The sequence below is a fragment of the Podarcis cretensis genome (genome assembly GCF_951804945.1).
Source record: "Podarcis cretensis genome assembly, chromosome: 7".
Lineage (NCBI taxonomy): Eukaryota > Metazoa > Chordata > Lepidosauria > Squamata > Lacertidae > Podarcis > Podarcis cretensis.
In genome coordinates, this window is record NC_137176.1 from 67,980,528 (window position 1) to 68,000,881 (window position 20,354).

At 40.8% G+C, this 20,354-nt stretch overlaps 1 protein-coding gene across 2 annotated transcripts in view; it reads right to left on the reverse strand.

Annotated features, from left to right (window-relative positions):
• VIRMA (vir like m6A methyltransferase associated) overlaps positions 1-19,764 on the reverse strand; it is a 32,622-nt gene extending 12,858 nt beyond the window's left edge. The window contains exons 1-12 of one of the 2 annotated variants that reach the window (XM_079983903.1): positions 19,663-19,764; positions 16,566-16,681; positions 14,834-14,920; positions 14,501-14,549; positions 10,082-10,250; positions 9,682-9,804; positions 8,558-8,857; positions 5,952-7,101; positions 4,911-5,402; positions 3,574-3,728; positions 1,324-1,406; positions 202-295 (exon numbers count right to left, since the gene is read on the reverse strand). In XM_079983903.1, the coding sequence (XP_079840029.1) occupies positions 202-295; positions 1,324-1,406; positions 3,574-3,728; positions 4,911-5,402; positions 5,952-7,101; positions 8,558-8,857; positions 9,682-9,804; positions 10,082-10,250; positions 14,501-14,549; positions 14,834-14,920; positions 16,566-16,681; positions 19,663-19,725 (2,881 nt within the window). In that variant the 5' untranslated portion in view covers positions 19,726-19,764. Of the gene's footprint in view, positions 1-201; positions 296-1,323; positions 1,407-3,573; positions 3,744-4,910; positions 5,403-5,951; positions 7,102-8,557; positions 8,858-9,681; positions 9,805-10,081; positions 10,251-14,500; positions 14,550-14,833; positions 14,921-16,565; positions 16,682-19,662 lie in introns of both variants that reach the window. The other variant, XM_079983902.1, reaches the window with a different exon arrangement.
• Positions 19,765-20,354: the final 590 nt, after the last annotated feature.

Genomic DNA, 20,354 nt, shown 5'->3' on the forward strand with positions numbered 1-20,354 from the left:
ACATGACACCAAATTTATCATGGGGCACAGAATCCTTACATTTTACTCTTAAGTTTCCCATCCAAAAATTCTACGTGCTCTGTCAGCAACAGAAAATGGTCCAAAGAAACATTTTACTTCAATATGGCTATAGGAGGTGGTGATTAAATCTGATGTACTCTTATAAAGGAAATGGAACAATGTTAAAAGCAAGTATTATACCTTCAACAGGTGGTGGAGGGCATGCAATATGGCACAGGACACGAAGTGCAGTAGGAAGACCAACTCCTTCCTGGGTCATCAAGCTATCAATATTCTTTAAAATAAAATTTGAAAAATAAGACTCGTGTTATTAAAGATCAATATTCAACAAAAATGGGTGCAGTAGAGAACTTTATCTTGCTTCTGAGCAACAAACGGTAGGCTGACTTCAAACTTGAGTGTTAGGGCCATTAGGTTTTTTTACTAGAATCCCTTTAATCTATTGACTTATACAACATGGAACTTTTTTTTAACATCTAAAGAATAACTAATCTAGGCTAAGTTATTCTGATTGTGCACTCTTTTGCTTAGGAATGTTAAGTACCATCTTGTTGCATCAGACCAATGTCCATCTTTGGTCCAATCTACTTGCCAGTATTTAGGTGATTCATCAGAAGTGGGGCACTGGTCTACAAAACTTCTTCCCACCCTTTCTATACGAGGCATCCAAGTAAAAGTAACACAAGGATTGAAAATTCTAATGGAAGGTCACCACAAAACACACAACACCTTAGAGCCAAACTAGATAATTACACAAATGTTTTAAGTAAATACCAACCAGGAAGAAAGCAATCTTGATTGGAGCCATAAGGGAGAAGTGGAGCTATACTCTCTTTCCACAGCTGTAGTTTCAATCCAGTAGAAATCCCAATGTGAATAAAAACCAGCTAATAACTTGATCTTTCACCCTCCCCATGGCTGCAATTTACTTTTTAAAAACTGCATTGAATTAGCAGTTCCATTAATAAGGTCACATCTAGGTTTTGCTCTTCAAAAAGGACACTATTAGAAACAGAGAACCAACAATTCCTTCTTGAAATGCGTTGACTACTTTTAAAAAAATATTATTATGAGGATTATACTAAAAACACCACGCAAAATGGTCCAATATAGAATGTATTTGTAACAAAACATTTCTGGATAAAGGAGTACCAAGCAAACTTTATGATAACTCTATGCCATCAGAACTGTGAAAACAAAGAATTTTGCCTCCTGTATATACAATTGCAAAAGATCAACAAATGAAATAGCTAGGCGTGGATTTTTAAGAAAATGCAGGCATTGAGAATGGTTTTTACTAACCTGCTTAATGTATTCAATGAGATTTGGGATGCAATTAATTTCGAACCGAAGTGTTTTCAAGGGTTCCAGCCATTTGCCAAGTTCTAAAACAAACAAGGAAACTTGAAGAATGTTGCATTATGTAAAATGATGCATTCCAAAAATACAGTGACAAGCATTAGAGCTACAGGCCTTTGTATATAAATCAAGTTAACTTTTAATACAACATTAAAACTGCTTTAATTCAAAGAATAAAGACTCAATGCATACCTATGAGCCAAATTTTTATTTGGTCTGAAATTATTCTTTATTATACCACATTTCAGTTGATTTCTTCAGCTGAAAGCACCAAGAACACTGCTGAAGATCTATTTCTATAGGTCCAGGGATGTCTTTATCAAAAGTTAACTTATTTGCATTAAAACAATCAAAAAGGTTCACTTCCATTTAGCAGTGGGAGGAAATCAGTATGACTTGGGCTACTTATCCTATGTGGTAATAAATCCCTATGATTTCAATTCAACTTACTGCAACGTATATGGTTGCAGATTTATGAGGCTTACAAGGATTTTGAAAATGTTTTAATATTGGATTCCATAATATTAAATATTCGATGCCATAAAAAGCCTTGGCCCAGTATACCTGAAGGAGCGTCTCCACTCCCATCATTCTGCCCGGCCTTCTGGCGGTTCCTTCATTGCGAGAAGCAAAACTACAGTGGTGGTGGCGCCCGCCCTGTGGAACGCCCTCCCATCAGATGTCAAAGCGATAAACAACTACCTGACATTCAGAAGACATCTTACGGCAGCCCTGTTCAGGGAAGTTTTTAATGTGTGGTATTTTAGTGTATTTTTTGTTTCTATGGAAGCCGCCCAGAGTGGCTGGGGTACAAATATATTATTATTATTATTATTATTATTATTATTATTATTATTCTGAACCATGACAATCTAGTTGTCCCAAAAGGCAATTTTGCCCAGCTTAATTCAAATATTTAATCTCTTGAATATTCAATATTAAACCCCATCTTAGCTACAAGGGCCTCCTGTGTGCATATTCTAAAATGAAAGTTTTTTCCTCAGCTCAGAATAACTTGAATTTCTTAAAACAAAAAAAATTCCTTCCAGTAGCACCTTAAAGACCAACTAAGTTAGTTCTTGGTATGAGCTTTCGTGTGCATGCACACTTCTTCAGATACACAGTGTGTATCTGAAGAAGTGTGCATGCACACGAAAGCTCATACCAAGAACTAACTTAGTTGGTCTTTAAGGTGCTACTGGAAGGAATTTTTTTTGTTTTGACTATGGCAGACCAACACGGCTACCTATCTGTAACTTGAATTTCTTAGTCTTTATTGTATGCAAGCCAAGGCTATCTTGTCTCTCAAAAACAAAAACAGACTGAAAATTCAATGGAAGTACTGGCAGGAGGAAAACCAAAGCAGAGCTTTAAAAACAAAGAATCAGCACAGCATTTTAAAACAGCACGATTCATGATAAAAATCAAGTTTCTAATAAAGGTACACTTTTGTAATGTTGCCTTTATCACCAGGCTAAAAGCAGGTCATGATGGAGTGAGGCACACCTATTGAGAGGTCTTTACAAATCTTCAGCACTATAGCCAAAAAGGCTCTCTCCCCTACCTCCTAATTGCCTTGTTTCAGATGCAGGACTGAAGGAGATCCTTGAAGTGGAATGAAGGTCCCAGGCAGGCTAACATGGGCAGGTGGGATTCCCTAGATATTCTGACCCAAGGCTGCTTGGGACTTTAAAAAGCTATGTATAGTAAAACAGTCCGTGCAGTGTAAAAGCCTGCACAAAAAGGGGTCTCCTTTCATCAGTCATTGTCTTGAAGTGGGCATGACAAGATTACAACAGCTCCAATTTGAGAAACACACTTACAATGGAAGCTCTCAGGTCATCATCAGTGTCCAGTGACTTTTTTAAGTTTGTTCTTTGAACAGGAGCCCCCTACGTTGCTTCCTTAGAAGATTTCAAACACTGAACATTTTTCTGCAGTTACTGAATGACTCCCACCAATGAACAGTACGCTACACAAACAAGAGAACTTTCTGTGTCACAAAGCCTCTTTGATACTAGCAAAAAAGCTACACAGTTTTTCAATGAGCCTTTCTAGTAATCTGTATTTACCAAAGGAATCTCATTACTCGCATTATCAAAAACCAGAAGGTCAGGAGAGCCTTAGCAGACACCAAAAAGATTTCTCCTAAAGTACTTCCAGCAACTGCCCCAATAACAGCACATACTGTACCTTGTAGTTTGGTGTTATTTTCATCAGCTTTGCAAAGCTTCAACAGGGGTGCTGAATACTGCTCAAGCATTTGGACATCACTGGAGGACTGAACCACCAGCAGAATAAGGATGCAAGCATAATTATAGGCAACTGACTTCTTTGACTTGGAATCGCTGAAACAGATTTTTCTGAAAATTATGACACACTTCACATTTGAATCCTTACACGTATACTTACAGAATACTATTCAGATTTTCATTTACAAAACGATTATTTTGTATGGAGAAGAAAAAAGTTCATGCTACAAGTGGGAGTTTGCAAATGATTGGCATGTGATTGATTGACTCAGCCTTCTCTCTTAGTTTCTCCACTTAGTTTCTCATAATCTTTTCAGAACTCAAAACAGAAAAGTCAATTATATTGATCAGAATCAAGCAGTAAACTGCAGGAGGGATAAAGAACGGCTCTGATTTCAAATGCATACAAGCCATGTCACAGGCAAACATTCAGCTCCTTAGCACAAGCTACAGTTGTGTATGCCACTTTGATCTGAAAACCCCACTCTTTCGATAGTGAATTTAACTCCAGCATCTAAGATATGTTTATCTAAATTATGTTCTTGATCTGTGCAGCCAGTTTCAGACAAGCATGAAATGCTCTCATAACAACATGAAGGAATCAAAAAACAGCCATGCAGCTTACACTTCCTTGTCCCACCACATTTCTGTCACATGCAACATAGAACTTCTGTGCAGATAACCTGCAAATCTCCACACTGGTGGATATGCAAAAGATCAAGCTTACAGGACATTAAGATGAGCAGGAAGCAGAACGTGCTCGCTGCTCCCCTTGTTCCTTGGTTTTAAAATGTTTGGCTTTGCTTTTACCTATTCTTTCATGTCATCCATGGTGTTTTTGTGTTGTTTTTTCAGACTATATTTTCAAACCTAGTTATCCTGAGCCCACCTATTTAAAAGCAGGGATTGGAGAGTGGGGGTGAGAAATCTGTTTAAACATCTCAATGAATTCCTGTCTGCAATCAGAGCCAAATCACCAAGCATTGACTGGGATGAAGAGGTTACTAACTCATGGGCCACCCCATACATATCCTCAGACTATGCTGAGGAATAAGCATGTACCATCCCAGAACAAGGAAAGCCTGGTTCACTTCTTTAAAGGGAAGGCTTCGTAAAAGGAGAAAAATGAGGAGGGTAAGAAGTTGGATTCTGTACTGCAGCAAAGTTCCATAACAAGGAACAACCCCAAATTAAAAGTTTGTGAAACCCACATCAACCTGCAAACATCCATTTAAAAGCATAAAACCTAAAGCAAGGTTAAAAAAATAGGATAATTACCCTAATGCTTCTTTGGAATAGAACTCCATTAAAGTAATAAGACTCTGGAGATTCTTCTCAAGGCTGAAGACATGGGCGACAGCAGCTCTTCCCACAGGGTTAAAAGTGATCAGGTAAAGGTTATGAAGCGTTCCCAGGAGATCTGAATGGTCAGTTTCATCAGTGGCTGTGCAGCGCTGGAAATGGCAGAATAGTTCTGAAATGCACTGCAGCGTCTGTGTTGAATGAAGAAGCCATGGGGGAAAGGCTTCATCGCTTGCCCCATCAGTCTGGAGACCTTCCTCTTGATCAGGGTCAGAGAAATGGCAAAAGGCTCGAACCAGCAAGTTTGTGGCTTCATACTCAGAGAGGAAGAAAAGAAGGCCCTTCTGGGACTGTGCCAAAAATCTCAGTATATCCCTGGTGGACTGCAGCACCCCAGGGTGCACGTTCGTTATTGGATTGGATAACAGCAACGTGACAGATTCCAAGAAATTGTGGTTATGAAGGTACCTGGAAATATGTAAGAAGCAGCATGCTCAATTCCACTTCAAAATATAGTACATTGGCAGAACTTTTTATTACTACTTTCAATGCAATGGTATGTGAAATAGCTGCAGAAGTGTACAACTGTGGGTGGGATTCAATAAAGTTTTACTTAGAGCAGACCCAGTGGAATTAATGAACACTGCAATAGAAGCTGAGAAATTGTGATGTGCCCACAAGCACTCACTAATCTTCAAACGTGAGCAGGAATTTGAATCCAGATCTTCTCAGTTCAAGTCTGACACTGTTCTCCACCACCTCACTGACTTAAAGGATTAGAGTGAAGAGACTTGATGAAGACAGTGGAGGAGTTTTGTTTAGTTATGAGATGGCATGACAGAAGACACACAGTGGGAAAGGGGGAAAAGAGACAACAGTCTAGGCTGGAACATTGAAAGACCCTTATTAAGCAGCACACATGACATGCATGACAAATACTTATGTCAACAACCAAGTGGCAGAAAGCAAACAAACAGGTATCCCTTTGAAACATATAAAAAAACTAAGGCCACTCACCTAAAGAGCACTGGGAAAGGGTCGTCCCTTTCTGGTGGCCCTGTAATACGTGCTGTTGTTGGGAAAGATTTCACCGGTGGCTGGATCATAGTGTGAGGGGCAGTCTCCATCAAATGCAAGATCTCATCCAAAAGGTTAATGAGTTTCTCCACTTCTCCTTCACTCATACTGGAGGACTCCAGAAGGCTGTCCATATCCATTGGAGTGTCCACATCATTTTCATATTCCTGGTTACCCCTTTCGAGTCCAGTGTCCGTATCCTGCTCAGGCTCAGTGTGATTAGGAAGAGATGGAGGATATTCCGCTAACTGGTCAGCAAACTTTTTGACCTCGGACAAAACCTCATAGAAGTGGCATTTCTGCAGAATTGCAGAGCAGGCAGTGACGACCCTTACTGTCTGATCCAGCAGGATGAGCTCCAGTAGTCTCTGGTAACCACTTTTTTCATGCACCTCTGAGCCGCTCCTCAAAAATGCCTCCATTCCTTCAGTCATGCTAACAACGCTATCCAAAGCTTTGAAAGCATTGAGTTTAAGAGAAGAAGAGACATGATCCGCAAACAGCAGTTCAAATAGAGAATTAATTACTCCTGCTTGCAACAGGCCCATTATCCCTCGAGTTCCACATTCTGCCAGCGAGGAGACAAGTTTTGTCCCAGCTTTAAGCTGACGGACATTCAAAGCGATCGGCTGTCTCAGGGCTACCTGTAGGTTTAATGACTGCATTGTCCAGTCAACCAACTGGCTTATATAATCCTGATTCGGGTCCTTTAACTGCAAGTAGCTTAGCCCTTTGACTATTAAACTTGGAATTTCTTCCAGAGAAGTGACCCACTTTGCACCCCTCTCCTCCTGATATAATTCTAGGAGTTCGGTCAATTTAGTAGAGGTCTCAACTGCCCCTGAATTTTCCTTGTCTGGATCTGTATCTTTCATCTTAGCAACTTCAGTTTCAAAAGTTGTCTTGTAGGGACAGCTAAAGTACAGAAGAGGCCCAAGTTCCCTATCAAAAGGATCATAGGTCACAGGTGGCACTCTGGCTAGATCCTCAGCAGTGTACTCAATGTCAAAGCTCGGGTACTTAAACGTCTCACGTTCCAAGTCAGCAATTCCATCTTCATCACTTGAAATCTGCTCATAACCATCATCCCCTGAAAAGAAAAGTTTTATAATTACCTTGTTGAATCAATTGAACCAAAATAAGCAACAAATAACACCCATCCATTAATTACAGTTTTGAAAAATAAACCATCTTCTCCCCTTTTGCTCATAAACATGGGAGCCCCAGCAGTTAAAACATTTGCAGGATGCTTTGCCAACCCATCAGCTACACACTCACACGCAGGACCAAAAGGTATCAACTAACAGGAGAAATTTATAATTGTACCATATAATTAGATTTTCTCCACAAGGAGAATTCTTAACCTTGGTTTTTATTTATTTCAAGACCACCCTCTATCTCGTAGGATCTTGAAGTGGTGAATACCACAATACAGCCAGACTAAAATACAAGGAAACCACTCAATCCAGTCTGCAGCAACATTAAAACCACCATATCCAGCTTGCAGACCTCACCCAAAGGACTGTATGAAAAGATTATTTGTAGTATTTGTTAGTCACTTTAAACAAAAAAAGTATTAAAGCAATGTAAGATAAAATATGAATAATTTAAATCAATTAAAAGTCAAACTGAAAAACAATGTACAATACAAAACTCTTAAAATGCTCATCCAAGGAGTAGCGCTACTGTACCCCACTAAAAGATGAGCAGCACAACAGAGACTAACTGAAGTCTAGCAAACAGAAGCATCTATCACCCAAAAGCTGATGATACCAGGAAAGTTTCCCTAGGGAGAGTATTTCAAAAGGGGGCCCACCACTGAAAAACTCTCCTCTTGTGTAACCACCCTCTGCACCTCCCTCATATGGAGAAGTATTTAAATTGATGTCTAAAACTCATGAGTAAAGGAGGCAGTCATATCTCCTAATGAAGGGGAGTTCCATAATCAGGGCACCACCACTGAGAAGGTTCTCTCTTGTGTCAATGTATGTCAGACCATGCCCATCAACACAGGACCGCAAACATAAAAAGACAAAACAAAATAAAAAAATTCCTTCCAACTGCAGTTATAGCACAAATAATATTTTGACAGAAAAGGTAGAAAACCTATATGCCACAAAACCTTCAAAATATCTTCCCTAGTGTCCTCTGAAGTGCTTGGCTTCCCCAAAAAAATACTACATATATTCCACTGTCTCAGGACCAGATCACACACACCCACACCCCACTTATCATTATTAGCTTCTAGAGACAACTAGTGTGAACTGACTAACTCAGGTTAAGTAACACAGAACGTTTGCATGCCCCACAGTCAAATCAAACAATGGGTGATTTTACTCAAGGTAAACCAACTGAAATAAATGAATATGACATTAGGTGCATTAATTTCAATAGATCTGTTATCAATAAAGCTTGAGCACTACTCAATATTTTTCATTAGGGACAGTTCACACATTCAGCTGAAAATCAACTGTTCTGTGATGAAGCGATGGAAGAACATATATGCACGTGCAACTCAGTCCTCAGCAGTTTCTGTATTTGCCTACCTTCACCCTCCTCCTCTTCTTCAACATCCTCTTCTTCATCATCCTCTTCCTCCTCCTCCTCTTCATCCTCTTCTTCATCTTCTGGAATACTCTCTACTGTTTGACCATCGTCATCCTCTTCATCTTCCTCCTCCTCCTCAACATCCACCCCCTCTTCATCATCCACTTCTTCGGGCTGGTCTTCTTCCACTTCTGCTTCATCAGAATATGGACCCTCCTGGTGAACGGACGTCCGATCAGGAGAAATGGGCTCAAAGTAATCCTCTCTGTGATCAACATCGTCATCTTTCTCCCCAACCACTGGAAAGAATGGAATCCACAGCAAAATTAATTTAAACAACTGTCATTTTCAAAAAGAAAGAGAAAGCAGACAACAACAAAAGCTAAACAACAAATACCCATAGTGTAATTTAATACTCTGCTAGAGAATTCTGTGTATTTTCCATAAAATTTAAATCTTCAAGCTAGGACGCTAATAAACTGCTGCTTTGGTTTTGTAGTTTTAAGGCAAGGTTAGCCTCCATGGACCAATACAGATGTTTGTCAATTCTGCCGTATGGAACAGCCTAATAGATGCATCATATCTCCTGTCACAACTGCCACTTCCCAGTGGTGAATTCAGTTGCAGCTGGAAAATATACCTAAAGGTAAAGGTAAAGGTACCCCTGCCCGTACGGGCCAGTCTTGACAGACTCTGGGGTTGTGCGCCCATCTCACTTAAGAGGCCAGGGGCCAGCGCTGTCCGGAGACACTTCCGGGTCACGTGGCCAGCGTGACATCGCTGCTCTGGCCAGAGCCAGAGCCGCACACGGAAACGCCGTTTACCTTCCCGCTGGTAAGCGGTCCCTATTTATCTACTTGCACCCGGAGGTGCTTTCGAACTGCTAGGTTGGCAGGCGCTGGGACCGAACGACGGGAGCGCACCCCGCTGCAGGGATTCGAACCGCCGACCTTTCGATCGGCAAGCCCTAGGCGCTGAGGCTTTAACCCACAGCGCCACCTGCGTCCCCTAGGAAAATATACCTACTGCTAGAAAAACAGCAACACTTTCTCCTCACTTAAATTATGCATGCATGTGGACACAAGTGAGAAAGAAATGTAAAGAAAGTTACGTTCCAAAGTACCTGATACGGGCATTGGCTCATCTTCATCATCATCAGGAGGAGGTGGGCCTGGTGGAGTTCTTGGGCCTCTAGGCTGTGGTCGGGGAGGACTGCCATTAAACTGATCCTCTTTCTCTCCATCAGCTGTAAAAAAAAAAAAAAGGCATATAAATGAGCTTATAAATAAAGATAAATAAATTCATGGGAAGCCTGTGGCATCACTTGGGAAGTTGCTGAAAATGAACCACTCAGTAAAAAACTGTAGTGGTGCATGCATTAACTTACAGATCACAGACAAAAACTTCAGCTGAAAGAAGTAATGAGACACAAGCGTTTTAAACGTAGATGATTTAACTTCTGTGGGGGGGAATCACTTACTTCTATTTGCATTTCTTAATTGGCTTAGTTTTGGAATGCTTACCAGGTTTCGGAGTTCTTTTCAAAGCTGCTTGTTGCTGAGGAGGGGGTGGTGGCGGAGGCGGCGGAGGGGGAGAGTCCCTATCATGGCTTATTACTCTGTCAACAGAGCCATATATTGCAAGCGTCAAGCAGTTGTACCAGCCTCTCAGAACTAATCCGTCAGTGTTGACCTGGATTTTAAAGGAGGAGAGAGAACATAAAAGAAACAATGATAAACCTTTAACTTGCTGCACCTACACTACAAGCTCAGTACCAGTATATATTTGCAATGAAATATAGTTCCAGCTATGCCATTGTTAGATTTCACTTACATGTTACAGTAGGATATAAATGCACTTTGCAGTGGACATTAGAAAGTGCTTCCAGAGATACTTCAAAAAATTATACACTCAAGGGCCGCGAGATGAGATTAAACAATTTCTGGGGGAAAATGGGCTACCAAAATTGTCACAAGAAAATAGATCAATCCTGAACTGCAAAATAACACGACAAGAGATTGAACAAGCCATTCAGAATATGCAAATGGGCAAATCTCCAGGGCCAGATAGGCTGACCTCCAAGTATTATAAGACATTAAAAGACTATTTGATACAACCACTGATGGAGGTTAGCAATGAAATTATGGAGGGGAAGAGGGCGCCGGAATCGTGGAAGGAAGCCTTTATCACATTGATACCAAAATCGGAAGCTGAAAAGACACAACTTAAGAACTATCGTCCCATCTCTCTTTTAAATGTGGATTACAAAATATTTGCAGACATTTTGGCAAGTAGATTTAAAAAAGTTTTAAATGAAGTAATTCACAAGGACCAGGCAGGCTTTCTCCCAGGTAGACACTTGTTTGCTAATACAAGGAACATTATTGACATCTTGGAACTTTTGCAAACAGATATAAATACAAAAGCAGTGTTAATTTTTATAGATGCGGAGAAGGCCTTTGACAATATTTCCTGGAAATTTATGAAGGGAAATTTAAAAGAAATGGGAGTGGGACGGGGTTTTGAGAATGGGATTGATGCAATATATTCAGAGCAAAAGGCTAAATTGATAGTCAACAATGTGGTTACAGAAGAGTTTAAAATCGAAAAAGGAACACGACAAGGCTGCCCTATTGCCCCTTTGCTATTTATTTCGGTTCTGGAGGTGCTCTTGAATATGATTAGAGGGGACCGGTTGGTGGAAGGAATTCAGGTCGGAGAGAAACAATATAAACTTAAAGCTTTCGCAGATGACCTAGTTTTGACCCTGCAGGAGCCAGAATCTAGTACGAAAAGAGTATTACAATTGATTCAAGATTTTGGTCGGGTGGCGGGATTTAAATTAAACAAACAGAAAACTAAGGTATTGGGAAAAAACTGGACAGATACAGAGTCAGAACGGTTTCAGAAAGAGACAGAACTAAATGTGGTTAAAAAAGTAAAGTACCTAGGGGTAAGGTAAAGGTAAAGGTACCCCTGCCCGTATGGGCCAGTCTTGACAGACTCTGGGGTTGTACGCCCATCTCACTCAAGAGGCCGAGGGCCAGCGCTGTCCGAAGACACTTCCGGGTCACGTGGCCAGCGTGACATCGCTGCTCTGGCGAGCCAGAGCCGCACACGGAAACGCCGTTTACCTTCCCGCCAGTAAGCGGTCCCTATTTATCTACTTGAACCCGGGGGTGCTTTCGAACTGCTAGGTTGGCAGGCGCTGGGACCAAGCAGCGGGAGCGCACCCCGCCGCGGGGATTCGAACTGCTGACCTTTTGATCGGCAAGCCCTAGGCGCTGAGGCTTTTACCCACAGCGCCACCCGCGTCCTTACCTAGGGGTAAACATAACAGCAAAAAATCTGAGTCTTTTTAAGGATAATTATGAAAAATGTTGGTCAGAAATTAAGAGAGACTTAGATAGTTGGACAAAATTGAAACTTTCTTTGCTAGGCCGAATTGCTGCTATCAAGATGAATGTATTGCCAAAAATGTTGTTTTTGTTCCAAACATTACAGATTGTGGACAAGACGGAGTGCTTCCGGAAGTGGCAGAGAGATATTTCTAAGTTTGTCTGGCAGGGCAAAAAGCCCAGAATTAAGTTTAAGATATTAACTGATGCGAAAGAAAGAGGGGGCTTTGCCCTGCCAGACCTAAAGTTGTACTATGAGGCCGCAGCTTTCTGCTGGCTAAAAGATTGGCTACTTCTCGAAGACACTGATGTATTGGATCTGGAAGGTTTTAACAATGCTTTTGGTTGGCATGCATATTTATGGTATGACAAGGTTAAGATCAATAAGGCCTTTAAGAACCATATTGTCAGAAAAGCAGTGTTTAATGTCTGGACAAAATATAAAGACTTACTGGAAAATAAAACTCCAAGGTGGCTTTCACCGCTGGAAGCTAAGGCCCGAAAAAGACCCAATATGGAGGCCAAATGGCCAAAATATTGGGAAATATTAGAAAAAGATGGGGACAATTGGAAATTGCAGAGTTTGGAGAAAATTAAGGACAAAGTGCGAGACTGGTTACATTACGCTCAGATTAATGAAGTTTTTAAAAATGACAAAAAGTTAGGGTTCCAGGTGGAGAAATCGAAATTGGAAACAGAACTGTTAGAACCTAAGACTAAGATACTTTCAAGAATGTACAACTTGCTGTTAAAATGGAATACACAAGATGAAATGGTTAAATCGGCCATGATAAAGTGGGCACAGGATATAGGGCATAATATTATGTTTGAGGACTGGGAAAGGTTGTGGACCAACGGGCTGAACTTCACTGCATGTAATGCTTTGAAGGAAAATGTAATGAAAATGATATATAGATGGTACATGACCCCAGTTAAACTTGCCAAAATATACCATTTGTCTGATAACAAATGTTGGAAATGTAAAGAAAATGATGGAACATTCTTTCACCTCTGGTGGACTTGCCCGAGAGTGAAGGCCTTTTGGGAAATGATATATAATGAGTTGAAAAAGGTATTTAAGTATACCTTTACTAAGAAACCAGAGGCCTTCCTTTTGGGTATTGTCGACCAGAAGGTGTTAAAGAAGGACCGAACATCTTTTATGTATGCAACAACGGCAGCAAGGATACTCATCGCTAAGCACTGGAAAACTCAAGATCTACCCACACTGGAAGAGTGGCAGATGCAACTAATAGACTATATGGAACTAGCCGAGATGACCGGCAGAATCCGAGACCTGGGAGAAGAGAAGGTTGAAGAAGATTGGAAGAAATTTAAGATTTACTTAAAAAAGCATTGTAATTTGGTTGATTGTTAAGATGGAGGCTAGATCATAAATAATTGACCACCACTAAATTAGATGCAATTAGGATGATAAGTGAGATTGAGGGAAAACCTTAAACCTTTGGGAGAACTATTAGATTATATTCTAAATGAATGGGACATAAGAATGTAAACAAGATGATAAATTGCGGGCAAGAATTGACAAAGATGCAAGTGGGAGCGGAAGACGTGAGGGAGTCCAAAGAAGTTAAGAAATTATGTTATGATATATGTTACATTGTTTATTATATTTGCATTTATGTTTAAAAATCTTAATAAAAATTGATTTAAAAAAAAAGAAAAAATAAATGCACTTTGCAAATACATGAGGCACAGAATCCTGTAATAGTTTTGAAAGCCTCAGCTTTTTTTATATAAAAAAGACAGGTGAGCTGTGGTGTGAGGGGCATGGGCTGGGCAGAGGGATGTGACTTGATGAGAGTCCCATGGGTCAGATAGAGAGGACTTAAAGGTCACCTTCTGCTTGTGAGCCAGAGGTTCTCCACGGCTGGCCTACATGCACAAGTCTCTAACACACACACACGTGAGACAGCATCTGGCTGCATAATGCTGGTCCCCCTACCATGTGCACTTGGCCCACTCAGACCAAATGTTTCTAATGGGCTTCAGATGGCCTGCACTGCATCACACAATGGACTAAAGCTAATCATGTCTCCCCCTAGAGCATTTCTTAGATGACACTTTGTTTTTAATAAAGATTGGGAACCAGGTGAGCACCTCTGGGGAAGGGCATTCCACATGTGATCCTCCAAGACTGAGAAGGCACTTGCTCTGCTCATCACCTCCTTATTTCAAATGATTGTGGGACTCTGATGAGGATCAAAGGATTGAGGCAGGCTCATGAGGTAGATGGCAGTCCTTCAGATAGGTAACAACCAGCACTCTGAACTGCTCTTGGAAACAGGCTAGCCACTGGTATGCATGTTTAAGAACTGTTGAGAGATGCTCTCTATAGTTGAGTTGGCCCTAGTGAAAAACCTAGCAACTATGTTTTGCACTAATGAAACTTTCTGAGAAAACTTCAAAAGTACCCCAAGAACATCCCATCACAACACAGCCCAGTGTAGAGGTTACCAGCCTCTCTCTGTACAAGAGTTGTCACTAGAAGGGTCAATCTCAGAATTTACAAGTGATCATTACCTTGGCATTAGGTCTGAAAATTATTGAAGAGTTCTCATCATACTCCAGGCTGTTAAAACAGAAATATGTGTTAAAGGTCAAAGAAACTGCACCAACATCTTTTACAACCAGATTCACAATGGTACTTTTTTCAAGCAATATCTAATGAGAATGAGAATTATCTATTTTTATATTTAGTAGTAGAATAGAGAAACTCAAAGCCTACATTTTAATTTACTTCAACTGTTTTCTTCATAAACAAGACACAAGGAAACTAGTAGCCAGGCTTACACGGCTTGTCTTAGCCCTGTTTAAGTCTTAAAATGGCACCAAGATTATGAAAGAACTGCTTACCTTCCTAGCCTGTCAAATACAGGGGCACTTGGTTTGCTGACATTGTTGAAAAACAGGTCTAACTGAAATGTGTGAGGAGATGTTTCACTGAGAAGAAAGCCAAAGTGTAAAAAATTATTTTACAGGACCAAGATAAACAAAATAATCAAGCCTTAAAATACCAATTATCATATAGTCACAATCTGCAAGAAGTAAAGAAGTGGGGAGCTTTTTAATAGTATTCGACTATAAAATTAATAAGCCACAACTCAAGGGGAGGTGGAGAAGGGTAATGAGGAAGCACACAGCTCATTCTCAATCCAATAGCTTACAGTTTATCATGACATCTCATCAGGCCATTATCTAATAAACCTAGCATTGTTGGATCCAAGGGTAAATCATACATTATTATACATTTAAATTTTTTTCACTATCTTAACCATCACATTTGTAATTTAAGGCAATCTCATCACTTATGTAAGAGGCCTGCAGATCTGTGACTGCCCCTCCACCACACATGTGCTATTTGACACTGCACAGATTTGATAAATGATCATAAATGCTTGCGGTAAATAAAGACCCTGATTTCCATGAACCCCCACTGCAAAACCACATCCCCTTTCACAACCCTAAATACCACTTTAAAGGGATTCCCCAAACCTTGGAAGTAACTTTTGGGAAAGACAGACAGAAAACTGCCACCAGGAGGAAGATGTGGGTGAGCACACTTCTTACTTCCCTTTCCTGATTTGTTCTAATCCTACTTCGACATAATACCCCAATAGGGCAAATAAGGGTTGGAGCTAACCAAAACTGTCTCCAACCTATGGTTTGCCAATTCACTTCAAACTAAACGAACTTTCCAGGTCTGTACTAGCCTTGTATTAAAGGTAAAGGTACCCCTGCCCGTACGGGCCAGTCTTGACAGACTCTGGGGTTGTGCGCCCATCTCACTTAAGAGGCCAGGGGCCAGCGCTGTCCGGAGACACTTCCGGGTCACGTGGCCAGCGTGACAAAGCTGCATCTGGCGAGCCAGAGCTGCACACGGAAACGCCGGGTCAAGTGACCCTGGCATTCTGGCTATGGCCACTGTCTTGACGCAATCTAGATCCCTCTCTGAGTTCTCATATTGTCCTAAGCTTTGGAAAAGGCTGATTCCAGGGGCTAGTGCTGGATGGATCTAGGAGACCCAAGTTCAACTCTTTCCGTCATTGTGTGACCAAGGGCAAGTTTCTTCCACATCTCTATGATGGGAGCTACAAGGTTGTTGGGGAAGGAGAACATAACAAAATACTTTCCAAATTTAAAATGCTATTCAAATAACCACTGGTAGGTAGCTGCTAACTTCCAGAAAAGGAAGAATAGTTTCACTATGTGCTGAGCAAGTTCCAGCTGCTCGGCCCAACTCCCTTGCCTCAGACGGAGCTAATACTTGGCAAATGGGAATTGCCAACAAGGGAAGGCTTGCCTTCATCATAAGACTCAGTGAGATACAAATCACCTCCTTGCTTCAGATGACATTGGGGGAGCGACTGCCTGGTATAACACCACAGAAGAACAAGAATGAGAGCCTGAATACTCCGGCCCCCATATGTACACCATGTAGGTAATTTTTGTTCCTGTACCACATTTGAGTTTGACTTTGAGAATCTTCTGTAAGCCTTTGTTTAATTTGCTTTGAGAGGCACTAGGTGCTAGAAAGCAGGATGTCTATATTCTAAATAAAGAATTCAATTAATCAACTTGCACTTACCCATAAGCTCTGTTTTCAGGTAAGTTAGAATGAGCTCTTACTCCTGGAGGGATGACACGTACTTCATTGATGTAAACCACACATGGAAAGCGAACCACATCTACATTACTACTTTGCTATCAAAAACAAAAACAAAGTGAACAAAATTCATGAAGGTTAAAATATATGGCACAGCGCCCAGAAATTGTCTAAAAGGCCAGCAATGATATGACAGCTGTATCCACCCATTTTTCCTGACAAGTGCCACCCACACTAGGCTGCTTACCATTTGCAACAGGCAAGGACATAAAAAATAAAATTCAGAGGTGACATTCAGCCACTGAGTGCAGCTTTTGAAGAGTACAAATTAATTTTGCTTTTGTTATATTAATAGTTGCCTACCTTTTTAACGAGTAATTTAATGGCATGCATCCCATACTGAGATGCATTGCAATATTCTTTTTATATACAGTAAGTCTCTAAACTATCTTTCACTCACTTCACACAACCACAGCCTAAGGCATTATCTGGGCTGTTGTGATGTCATGGAATATTCACAACTACTAAAGGAAGGGCTGGTCAAACATTGCTGTTAAAAAATGAATGTTCGATGTTCTCAAAGGGACAGAAAAAGCTATATTCTGACATCAGGTAACTGAGGTGCAGGAAGAGAAGATGAACCAAGAGGATGATTGGATGAACAGAAAGAATAGACAATGATCCATCAGGGAACTGAGGAACACAGAAAAAGTTTGCAATGTGCTACAGGAAAGAGGAGAAAGCAAAACAAAAGGTGTATATGCTGAAAACCTAGTACAGTACTTGGCCAAAACAAAAGGAAAGCTACATGATATTAGTGTGAAACAGTTAGTAAAAGAACAAGAAAAGCATGAAGATTTAAAGCTTCACACAATGACTCAGTCACCTATCAGTATTTTAATGTAAATTTAATGGCCATAGCATGCCTTTATAAAGTTACATTTTGCTACAGATGATGCAGTTAAAAAGTAACCGCTAAATGCTACCAGAGGAAGCCTTTCACCAATTCCTTAGGCTGCCATCCTAAAAAATACAGCTGGCTGTTAAGCAAAATGTTTTAATGTTTTTAAAGGTAAGTAATTTTAAGAATGGAATAAAAAAGTCTACAACTTCTTCTGGTTTTTTGTTTGTTTTGCTCTTCTATTATTGTAATGTACACCATACAGAGGAATTTTATTGAAGGGAAGCACAGAATATTTTTTTCTAAATTAATACATTTGTGGCCTATGAAGTCACACACAACCTACTAGTGACTCTCTAACCTTCTTGTTTCCTACTTGCCCGAAAAATGGCATATTATTGATTTTAGGTGCCTTGAGCACTATTTGGTGGGAAGGCATAATACAAATGTAACGAACAAATAATATACTGAACTAACTGTCAGTATATACTGAAGTGTTGTCAACATCTGATAGATACATGTATCTGATAAGATACATAGCAAGCAAGCTGTATTCAGCTTGGAGGGTAAAAAGGAATGCCTCCACTATATGTAAGCATACTCTATATATACCCCCAGCCTTCCCCAAGGCCAGATGTTGCCTGGCTTCAGCTCCCATTTAACAGTCAGCATTTTCACAAGCATCCTCCATCCGATCTTCATGTCTAAGAACACTACAGTCCATCTAATGAATATTTCACTATAAGCACAAGTAGCAACTTCACATGCTCCACATTTGTTGAGTAAGCAAGTGTCTTAGTCTGTGAAGGTTAAGAGGCAAAGTTTAATATAAACAATTGCAGCATAAATCTGGTTATACTTGCATGATGAAATGTACTGAAATCCAAATAAATGTTCCTACCAACATATGGGTCATTTGGCATGCATAGACTCCCCTTTCTCCAAAAAAATAGGCATGCATACGTGTACCAGATATGTATGAGAAAATATTTGAAAATGGTTTCCAGCAGTTCACAGGCAACCAAATTTGACAAATTAATGCTAGTGTTTGTGTAGTTAGCTGCAACAGCACAAACAATAATTTGACAATATTGCTAGAACTGAGTACACCTCACCTGTATTATCATTTTCACAGACACAAATGATATCTCACACAGGGAACAGAAGGGACTCTACCTGCTCCCTATATCTCAGCAAGCCATATAACAGACTGAATTGCATACTTGTGCTTTTGGCAGATTAGAGAAAGAGAAAGACAGTAGATGCATTCTACTTTTCACACTATCTCATAACTTAAGAGACTCAAAAGATTTGTTATACCCAACCTACTAGTGCAGGAGAAAAGAGTGCTGGGCCAGATTCCTATGTCAAGACAGGGGGCATCAGAAGCACAGCTACAGCAACATGCAGATAATTCAGCTGCTTGGAAAGCACATAATACTGGACTTTGATGGCTCTATACATTAAGAGTTTTTAACCTCTCTCATCAATAATCTCCTCTACATAATAACATACAAATAGGGCAATACAAATTGTCAGTAAGGCTGCACATACTTAAGATCTCCAATTAGTCTATGATTGTTTTGACTTAAACTATTTTTGTTACTCCCACTTCAACTGGCTTTTTCTATCCCAGGGGCAGGGAACTATGGCCCTCCTGATGCTGCCGAACTGCAACTCCCATTTCCTCCCACTACTGGCTATATCGGTTGGGCTGGCATAACTTGGAATCCAACAATATTCAGTGTGTGTTATCATGGGTTATAATCTATGTTAGTAATTGCCACAGAGTAGCAGTTATTTCAGATCAAACAACACCAAGACAATTGACAGGCTTTTTATTTTTATTAAAGGTAAGGCATCTCATTCCTATTGTCGAAACCTCCCCCCCCAAAAAAAAAAATATGAAAAAGAAATATGTTTACACTTGTACATGCGTGTGAACCTCTATACAAGACGCAGATGCACCTACTAAAGAAGGAAACGGGTCAGAGCTGTCACCAGTTTCCTTTGTGGGGCTCGAGAGAGGAAAGGGGCTCTAGCCCCGCCCCGAGGGTCCGACCTCTCCGCATAAAATCAACCCTCGTCCCTGGAGCAAAAAAGACTAAAACTCCGCTACGCCCGTCCTCTTTGGGCGCCCGTCAAGCAGAAGGAAACGGCCCTCGCCTCCCCCGTTACCTCTGTGCTCTGGTGCTTGAAAGTGTCTAAAAACAGAAGCTCCGTTGTTGTGTCCGCCGCCATTTTCCTTCGGCGGAAGCACCTCGCCTGACACTAGAAGCACTTCCGGAGTCAAGGAGGAATGGCAGGTGGGGGAGCGCATGCGCACTAAGCTTCTTTCCAGCCGTTCGAAAAATAGATCCTTCTCGGCTGCTGCTTTTCCTCCTAAATCTGCCGCTTGGCTAAAAGCAGAACAACGTGCCTATATATCGTTGGAGAAGCAAAGGCAGCGTAGTTGTGGGGGTGCGGTTAAAGCATGCTATGCAACGTGCCCTTGCTTGGGAATAATCCCCATTAATCAAGTGCGTTGTTTCAGAGTCATCTTTCTACGTGGGATCGGGGTTTAGACCTCTGCAGCCATACTTGGGAGTAAGAAGCATTTGGTACAGGGAGAGCGTCTTCCGAGTAAACAGGGCGTCCAGCTGCGGAAGTTGGGTGAAGAGGAACAAAACTCCTGCACCTTTAATAATTGTGTGTTAGAGGGGATTTCAGTAGGTATGGCTTGTTATGCTGCTACACCTGCTGAAATTCCCTCTTTCACACAATTATTAAAGGCGCAGCACTACCCTACAAATTTGTTTGTTGGTTTCATAAAATGTATATACCAGTTAATTGCGGGGGTGGGTCTCAAAATGAAGTTGCATAGAATCCGC